Source organism: Mus pahari, chromosome X (assembly GCF_900095145.1).
Source record: "Mus pahari chromosome X, PAHARI_EIJ_v1.1, whole genome shotgun sequence".
NCBI lineage: Eukaryota > Metazoa > Chordata > Mammalia > Rodentia > Muridae > Mus > Mus pahari.
This window is the reverse complement of record NC_034613.1, coordinates 117,845,354-117,854,888: the sequence shown is the minus strand read 5'-3', so window position 1 is coordinate 117,854,888 and position 9,535 is coordinate 117,845,354. Positions and strand designations below refer to the sequence as shown.

At 35.8% G+C, this 9,535-nt stretch overlaps 1 protein-coding gene across 2 annotated transcripts in view; it reads right to left on the bottom strand.

Moving 5' to 3' along the window:
- Nucleotides 1-9,535, bottom strand: part of Nrk (Nik related kinase) — a 98,561-nt gene that overhangs the window by 8,051 nt on the left and 80,975 nt on the right. Inside the window, exons 23-27 of one of the 2 annotated variants that reach the window (XM_029534327.1) lie at nucleotides 8,287-8,445; nucleotides 5,800-5,904; nucleotides 4,190-4,332; nucleotides 3,785-3,934; nucleotides 440-575 (exon numbers count right to left, since the gene is read on the bottom strand). In XM_029534327.1, the coding sequence (XP_029390187.1) occupies nucleotides 440-575; nucleotides 3,785-3,934; nucleotides 4,190-4,332; nucleotides 5,800-5,904; nucleotides 8,287-8,445 (693 nt within the window). The remainder of the gene's footprint in view (nucleotides 1-439; nucleotides 576-3,784; nucleotides 3,935-4,189; nucleotides 4,333-5,799; nucleotides 5,905-8,286; nucleotides 8,446-9,535) is intronic. The other variant, XM_021187591.2, reaches the window with a different exon arrangement.

Below are 9,535 nucleotides of genomic sequence, written 5' to 3'. Positions count from 1 at the left end.
AGAGAGAGAGAGAGAGAGAGAGAGAGGAAGGGGTAGGTCATTTATCTTATCATTTTATCCTTTACCCTACCTAATAATTTAACTATTTGTATGTTTTCTGCCATCTAGTCACCGAACCTTACAAACATGAAAAATAATCTCAAATTAGTTATTTTAATTTCCCAGACCAGTAGTCCTTCACTGTTTAGGGGTGTAGTCTGTAAAGGTGGGATTATAACCATATTGCTGTCTGGGTGGCAACTTACAAGTATAAATGACTTCACCCAAATACCACTCTATAAAGTGGCCAGACAAAATAGAAGTATTTTATTTTTAATGGATAAGACTTTAAATTATTCTTTGGTACTTTAAGAAAAAGAAACAATCCAGGAATACTTATTTAGGACATATATTTTTATCCTGTTAGATCGCTTGAAAGCAAAAGAGCTTTGGTACATACCCACGGAAGATGGTATGTCTTTCCACACGTCCAGGATCTTCTTGAGGAGTTGTTCATTTGCTTCCTCTGAGGCAGTTTCAGCATTGAGGGAGAGCATCACGCCAAGTCCCAAGCAATCAGGTAAAATGACAACATTCTGTGGGATAATGATTTCCAGTGACTAGGATTATCTTTCATAAAGACTTTTTGTGTCCAGCGTTTTATCACTATTATGTTAATCTAAACAACTATTACTTAACTGAAGACAAGAAGATGTCCAAAGTGCAGGGGCAGGGGAGGTAATCTTCATGTCTAAAGTCAGTGGCATGAGATAAACATTTTAGAAGCGTTGGTTTCCTTTATGGCTCAAAGCCATCAATTTTATTATATTCTCTCTCTCTCTCTCTCTCTCTCTCTCTCTCTCTCTCTCTCTCTCTCTCTCTCTTTTTAAGGATAATCATTTGTGGAAAACAGAGAGATGTATTTCTAACCAGAGAAATTTCTTGAAATGCCACAAAAAATATTGTGTATTTTAATGGGAAAAATACAATCCACAATTTCAGATTTATTTCAGAAATTAAGCAATATTTTTATAATATATGTTTGACCCAAGCAATAAATCGTATACAATAATTCTTGCTAATTGGAAAATTCATGAAAAAAAATTAAAGCTCAAGTAGCTCGAGCTTAAATATTTTAAGGGGCAACCTTTAATATTGTTCATGGCTTATTTTATATTTGTCCCATTTTCAATAAAATGTAGACTTTCTCATTCAATTTACATGCTAAAAGAAGATCAATATAGAGTTCAGAAGTATTTGTTGTAAGCAAGGAAATATTAAGAGAAAAGTAAGCATTTGTAAATGTCCAGATATATAATTGGGGAGAAATCTGCTTAGAGCTTAGATATTATGACATTGGTGGTATTTCTCTGAAAAATAAATGTGTTTTGCTGTTTCTCCAAATTAGCAAATTACCTGGGGAAGGGAAGGGAAGGTCAGAAACTATACTTGCCAAAGCCAGCGTACTCAGGCCAAGTGCTTGAGGCCATGTCTCAGCAACAACAATCCTCAAAACTAAAATGGGAATCCAAAGGCGAAACGCAATTTTAATGCGTTCCCTGGGTACGTGCATGAGCAGTTGAATCAGAAAACAGATAAGAAAGAATGAAAGAAAATTCAAGAAATACAGTTTTCTCAAGAAAATCTGTTTATAATAAACCGGGCCTGCTGCAAATCCGGACAGCCTCTGAGGTAATTCCCTTGCTTTCTCAGATGATTTCTGAAGCAACTGGATACTTTTCAGCAGGTGTAGCTCTCCTGCACCACCAGAGCATTTGTAATCTAGCACTTCTGAGAGAATAGTATTTTTAGGACACTCTCTTTCAGATGACACCCTCCTCTGTTTTAGAGTAGAGTCCTTTCTATTTTAGTGGGTCAAGACACTAGGGAATTTGTCTAAAAATATGTTTGCATATATATGAGGCATTCTAATTAGGTCAGAAAATGATTTGTAACATCTTTTCTCATTCTAGGTTCAGTTAATTAACTGATTGTTCCTAAAGCAAATAATTTCCCTGGTTATTATTTAGATTTAACTTTCTTCAATGATTTTATTTTTCAAGCCAGTGAATCATGTATCCCAGTCAGGCCTCGAATTTGCTAAATAGCTGACGATGGCTGTAATTCTCCCATGCTCACTGCCTATATTTCCAAGTTATGGGATTACATGCAAACACTTATATGCCTGTTTGGTTTTTCAATAAGTGTAAACTTAAACCAATTTTTAAAATATTAGTTAACCCAGATACTATTGCACATGCCAGCAAGATTCTGCTGAAGGGACCCTGATATATATAGCAGCCTCTTGTGAGGCTATGCCAGTGCCTGGCAAACACAGAAGTGGATGCACACAGTCAGATATTGGATGGAACNGCCAGTGCCTGGCAAACACGGAAGTGGATGCTCACAGTCAGTTATTGGATGGAACACAGGGCCCCCAATAGAGGAGCTAGAGAAAGTACCCAAGGTGTTGTAGGGGGCTGCAACCCTGTAGGTGCAACAACAATATGAACTAACCAGTACCCCCTGAGCTCCAGTCTCTAGCTGCATATGTAGCTGAAGATGGCCTAATCGGCCAACATTGGGAAGAGAGGCCCCTTGGTCTTGTAAACTTTATATGACCCAGCACAGGGGAAGGCCAGGGCCAAGAAGTGGGAGTGGGTGCGTAGGGGAGCAGGGGCAGGAGAGGGTATAGGGAACTTTCAGGATAGCATTTGAAATGTAAATAAAGAAAATATCTAATAGAAAAATGGGAAAATATTAGTTATTGTACTGGCTTCTGGGGAAAGGCTATCTGTTCTGATTATTAGCTGCATCTTTAAAGATGTTTTTACCAATGTTTTGATGCTTGTTTTCTGTAGTCTTTAAAATTGTGTTATTAGAGACAGGTTATATTACCAAAAAAAAGGTTCAGAATATCACACAAATGGGGTGATTTAAAATCCATACACACTTTGTTCAGGGATTTTATATAATGATAAGCTGCTAAAATTTTAATGTTCAAAAAAACTTAATACCAAGAAATGATGAAGCAAAAAAACTGCTAGTAAAGGCATTCCTTTTAGATATAAATTCCAACAGGAAAACCATCAATTCCATCATTAATATTTTGTATGATGCATTTGGTGGACTATGATGTTATGGTCAAGATTTTTACATTAATTATGTACAACCATTCATTATTTGAAAATACTGTGCCATTACTTTAAAAATGCTGGATCTTTCCATCAGAAATTCTGGAATATAATGAATATAATAAATGAATTTTTACATAATTTGCTATCATCTATAACTAATGTAATAAAGAGGGGAGCACATATAATTATATAATACTGTTATTGATTTAGTAACAAAATGTATTAGTATATTACAGGGCATAGAAATACTAAAGCCAACTGAAAAGTTCTTTAGGGCCAATTAGTATGAATGCACAAAGATAAATGGATAGTGAATGTAGAATACAAAGCCATTAAAGAAAGCAGACCTCAACTAGTTCCAGTTGATAGTGGCCAGATGATGGTTTGGGCCTAAGATTATCAGATCTGGTTAATCAATAGAAGTCACGATTTTAAAGGTTACAAATCATTATGGCCAAATAACATCTGTCTATAAAGCACATTTAGATATCTGAAGTCTGAAGTAATTAGTGAATTTTCCTTATATGTCACTTTCTGACATACTCAGGTTACCTATTAGATCTCGGCTGCAGTAGAAGTTGTACCTTTAAACTTTTGAGAATTTTGATAATCAGGAAAATTCAAAGTATTTTACAATAACTTCTAGTGATCTGAAGGTATTATCTTACATTATTTGGCAAGGTCACATCAGACATAACTTCAGATTCTGCATCAATGATATGATATCCATTAGCTGAGCTGAAGAAAATCTTCAGTGTTTTCTCTGAACCAACAGCCAGGTCAACTGTCACTGGCTTAAGATCACGAGTTGAAAACACCTGAAAACAGAAAAGCAAATATGGCCCAAAGGCCAAAATGACATTCTGTCTAAGGCAAACTTTCCCTATTCTTTTGCTATATTTACAAGTTTATGCAAATCAGATGGCTTTTTTGATGACTGAATGATTTTGATTGAATGATTATGATCCTGGACATTGAACCTATGGCTTCATACAACCTACAACATCAAACTGTTAGGACCCTCAGAACCATATATGGCCTTGTTCTCTTGTTAGCTGTCCTGAAATTCTTGCCTTGAGCTTCAGCAAATGAAGGAGCTCATCTGGTCTCTTAAACCGGTTCGCTGGATCAGCTGCCTGTATTTTTGCCAATATTCGTATATAGGCTTCATAGGACATGTAGTCTCCTTCGGAGTCTGCTGATTGGTCAATGCATACTTGGTAAGGAATGAAAAAGGCCATACACATTAACCTATGGAAGACAGACTATACTCTAAGATTCCTAATGTTGATACTCCAAGGAAACAAAAGGCCAAACAGGATTCATTGCTGAGATCAGATGATGGAAAGGACTGAGCATCATAGGATTCACAATAACATAGTCGTAAGACGGGCATTAAGGATGGAGGGAGGACTTGGACAGAACAGTCTAAATGTACAGGTGGTACTTCTCTCTTTGTTTTCCAGTTCCATACTAGGTAGCGCTGACAAGTCAGCAGACACCCAAGAATTATTCCATATCCAAATGTTGACAGCTGAGCCAAGACCCAATTTAGGTAGACCAGATAAGGGATGCTATATCTACCATGGTGGACTGTCTATCTAGTAGTCTTGTCTATACTGGGAGTAGTCATATGTATTATACCATGATCAGTGTATACATGCAAGTTTTGGGCTCAAAAATTAGAACATATAAATAGATCCTGATGTAAGATACAAATGTGTTTCATGAATACCTTGATCAGGATATGCTCCTATGAGTGCTTTGTGAAATTTTTTCCGTAGACCACGTAGTTCAGTATCATTGAGACCATTTGTTAAAATCAGATTCTCAGGCCCCACTGCAGACGCACTAACTCAGCCTGGGGTTGGGTCTGAGATCTAAACATTTAACGAAATGATTCCACTGATTCTGATGCCCGTAATAGGTAAGATTTGAAAAGCTATTTGATTTTCCTAAAAATCTATCCTATTTAAATAGAGTTCTGGAGCATTGCATGTAATTTATCCACAGTCTGAAGGTTATGGGAAGTGAACAAGATCAGCAACAGTTTGTTTGGGCTACTAGATGGTTAGTTTCCATAGCTGATCCATAGACGTTCAGTTTCATCAAAAGATGTCAATGCACTGGTGGGCCTACCCACTGTGACCCAGAATAGTTCTTCAGAGAAGCATGTTTCACATTGGAAGAAATATAGACACCCAGTTCCTCCCCTGCCCATCTGGTGTTGTAATGATAGTTGGAACAAAGTTCTTCTAGTCCCACCTTCGGATGTGGCCTCCTTCATATCTCTTCTTTCTTTCCCTCTGCTCTCCAACCCTACCCCCACCCCACTATGAAAGTACAGGTACTTTCCCCACATTAGGTCATTGGGGTGGCACCTGAAGCCCAAGTTTGTGCCTCTAGAAGAGAAGATCTTCATGTTGACTACAGGAAATGGGAGAGAGGAGCTGGTGGGAATGTCCTGTAAGGGGAGGGGTTAGGGAATTCCCTCATACTCTCCCTTGCTGTGGCGCCTGTGGATTGTCTAAAAAGGGTTAAATGATAATTATTGACATGGTATATTCAAATTGCAATAACTGTAGCCAAATGGTATATATTTCCACATCCATATTCCAAACTACTATTTTGCTTATAATGTCTTCTTAAGAGAAAAATAACATGATGAAAATGAAATGGACACATACTTTAATAGCAGTGTTTTCATCAAAGGATTTGGGTGCCCATGCAAAGAGGTGAATTGATGACTTCACAGCAACCGCAATGTATGTTGTTTCTTCGTGTTGAACTGTAATGGCAACATACAAAATAGTTATACCTCAGAATTAACAATAATAATCATGTGGCTTTATATATATCATCACAAACAAACAACATAACCTTAAGAGCAAAAGCTACATTATTTGTAGAATAGTCATACAAATAAAATATTTTTAAAACAATAGGAGTACTGATAAACTGAATACATTTGACATTCAGAAAATAAACACACATATGAGCTCGGTAACTTGAAGACCATTCAATAAAGAAATAAACAAAAACAAAACACCACAGTGCCTTAAACACATGGTGCTGAGACATATGGAAATGTATACGCAAAAGAACAGATGAGAAGACTACCTTACAGCATACACACAAATTAAGCCAATATGAATCAAAGACCTGAATGTCAGAGCTTATGCTATAAAAGTATAAACAGTAAACAAAACAGGGATAAGTCTTAACTTTCTATATGGCAATGTATTCTTACATTTGAAAAAAATTATATCTAAGTGATACAAGAAAAAAATAAATCAAGCTTCATCAAAATTTAAAACTTTTTTGCATCTCAGGGCGTAAGAAAGTGAACCTGACCTTGGTAGTATCTGCCTATACATTCACACTCACCTATTTGGAAGTCTTAAGAAAGACTTAGGACTAAGAACAAGGCCTGTCTGTCCAACTTTGTGAGACCCTGTCTCAAAATACAAAAGTGGCTGGAAATATAGCCCAGTGATCAAATGATAGCCTTGTATGAACAAGGAACCAGAAGTTCAGTTCTCAGCATCATAAAAAGGGGTAAAAAGAAAAATTAAAGAAGAAAGATATAAACAAGGTATTTAACAAAAATATTTGCAGATTATATATCTGATAGGTGTATTGTATATGGGATGTAGAAAGTTCCTACAACTGTAATGCAACATGAATGAACCTTGAGAACATTTATGCTAAGTGAAAGAAACCTGTTACAGAAGACCACATAATACATGGAGATATTTCCGATAGCTACATAGAGAAAGAAGGTAGGTGGATGTTTATCCAGTACATGACATCAAGTGGGAAAGGGGAGAAGGAATGAAGTACTGAATGCCTGCAACGGAGGGATAATGGGATCCTTTGGGAAGCCAAAGCTGAATGTTTTTGTAAATAATATCACAGTAATGGCTATTTAACTCAACAAAGAGATGAAAACAATTGAGCAGTCCACTTAAAAAATTACATTTCACAGTATGTAAATAATTTCAATAGAGCTGTCAATAAAGTAAGTATTATAAAAAGCACATGCTTGTTTTATATAAATCCTCTTCTTTGGCTAGGATATAGATTGTGCTCTGATTCTCTCCAATATTCTGTCTTTGATCATATTTTCATTCCTTCTCTGATATCTCTCCTACTATTCTACTTGCCCATGGAATGAATGACTCTTGGTTTTCCTGGGTAGAAGTACCATTGATTGGAATGGATTTGTCCATTTACCAACAGTTCAACTTTCCAAGGTAAACGTCTTTGTAAACATCTATCATTGAGATAAAAATAGCCAACTTAATAAGAAGTAAAACTCCTGAATTTAACATATTTTACCTTGGGAGCTATCATATTTACAACATATGATTGCAGGGCAGTGGTGGTTATCTAAAGCTAGAAGAAAGAGTTTCTATGGTACTTTATTTTTCTAGATCCAAATTTCTTCATTTAATGGAATATGCATATGTATTAACAAAACTTGACATTTATGATGGAAGTATTCTCTTGCAATTTATATAATGTGATTTCAGCAGTCTTTCATCTACATTACCCATTCTGCCTGAAGGGTCAATTGTTTTAGAGTAAAAGGAAGCTGAGAGAAGAGGATTTGATTCAGAAATGGAAGAACATTCAGAAATGGACAGGATTACTTCATAGTTGTCGACATCTGACAACAGAATTCAGAGGCCAAAGGGAGTTATTACTGTGTTTACAGAGACATTCATGGAGAGATACAGGATATGAAAACATTCTATAGTAAAACAAACTCAAACTATTAGGAGCAAGAGTCAACAGATCACAGAAAACTCCTTTTCAGATTCACCATAAAATTTTGTGGTCATTGTTTATTGTTATTCAGAGGGAAAAAATACCATACACATCTCCACAAGTTGCTGAAGATACTTCAAGGACATTTATAGTGAGGAAACTATTACTTCAATTACTAAGAGTAACTAACAAAGGAAGAAAGAAGTCAACCATATTTAACTCCCAGAGCAATTTCAGCCAATAGGTCTGATTATGTAGAAAAGGCCTGGGAGATGCCTCTGTGACAATAACTCTGTGAATTCTTTCCCTTTCTCATTTTGTCTTTTGCAAATATGAACCTCTCCACACGAAGCAAAGCAGAAACTATACATCAACATTAAATGTGAAATAGACGTACGGACACTGAAGTGTTCACAGCCAATCAACTTATCGATAGCTTTGCAAGCTTCCTCTTTCTTCCTCATCGCTTTCTGCCTTTTCTTACTCTTTGGATCATTATTCAGAATTTTGTTCCTCAGCCAAGACAGATGATACACGCGAAGTCTGTTCTTGTTGCCTGGTAGGAAAACATGATGGCATTTCAATTCTCTTATTTTCTAGAAATGCAAAGATGTAGGGTGCACTGCCCTTTAAATGAAATGTTCATGAAATAAAAGTCACTTTTAAAAACAGACATATTAGGAGACACTTCTGTCTCAATTCCAAGAAACAGTTGGGTTCTACTAGCTATCTCTGTGCCTGTCTGAAGTGGATCTAAAACAATTCACTAGGATACATTAAGACTGTCTTTAGGAAACAAATGCCATTACTATTATTATTATAAAACTTATTTTTTATATATTTATGATATATGATGTGGTATTTTAATTCATGTAGACATCAGGAAATGAGCATATTCATTACCTAAATTTTAAATTTTATTTATGGTGAGTACATTTAAATTCCTACTTTCTGACTATTTTCAAACATATAATGCCCTATTTTTATTATGCTTACCTATTGGGCCATAGAACAACAAAATGTTGCACTTATTTAAGCTTTACCTATTGTGCACCTGCTTTCCTGCATCACCTTTCTTCCCCCTTTCCATGCATCCAGCCTTTGGCAACCATCAGTCTATTCTCAGTTTCTTTGAGACAATGCTGTAATTATTTCTTTTTTACTTGTGGAGATTATAATTACATGATTTCCCTTTTCCCTTCCCTCCCTAAAAGCCTTTCCTTATAGCATTCTTTTCTCTCTTTCACAGCCATGAGCTATTTGTCTTTGATTGTTGTTATATACAGATATGTATATACATGGCTATTCCTAAATATATAAATATAACCTGTTGAGAAAATTTTTATATCCTACTCATGAGTGGGGCTGTCTATCTATTAAGTTCTTATAATTTAAGAACTAAAGGTCCTATTATTGAATTTAATAATTTTTCTTAGCCATTTTTAAGATTGTTATAAAAGTCCAAATGATAAGAATCAATTTTTTTTGACACCATGCTTGCCTCACACACGGAGATCCACCTTTCCCTGCCTCCTGAGTGCTGATGCCAAAAGCATGTGCTACCACACTCAACCTACAAAGTAAAATTCTTAAAATGATCGATTTTCCTATGTTTTAATAGGGAAATTTAAAGAAGTCTTAGGGTT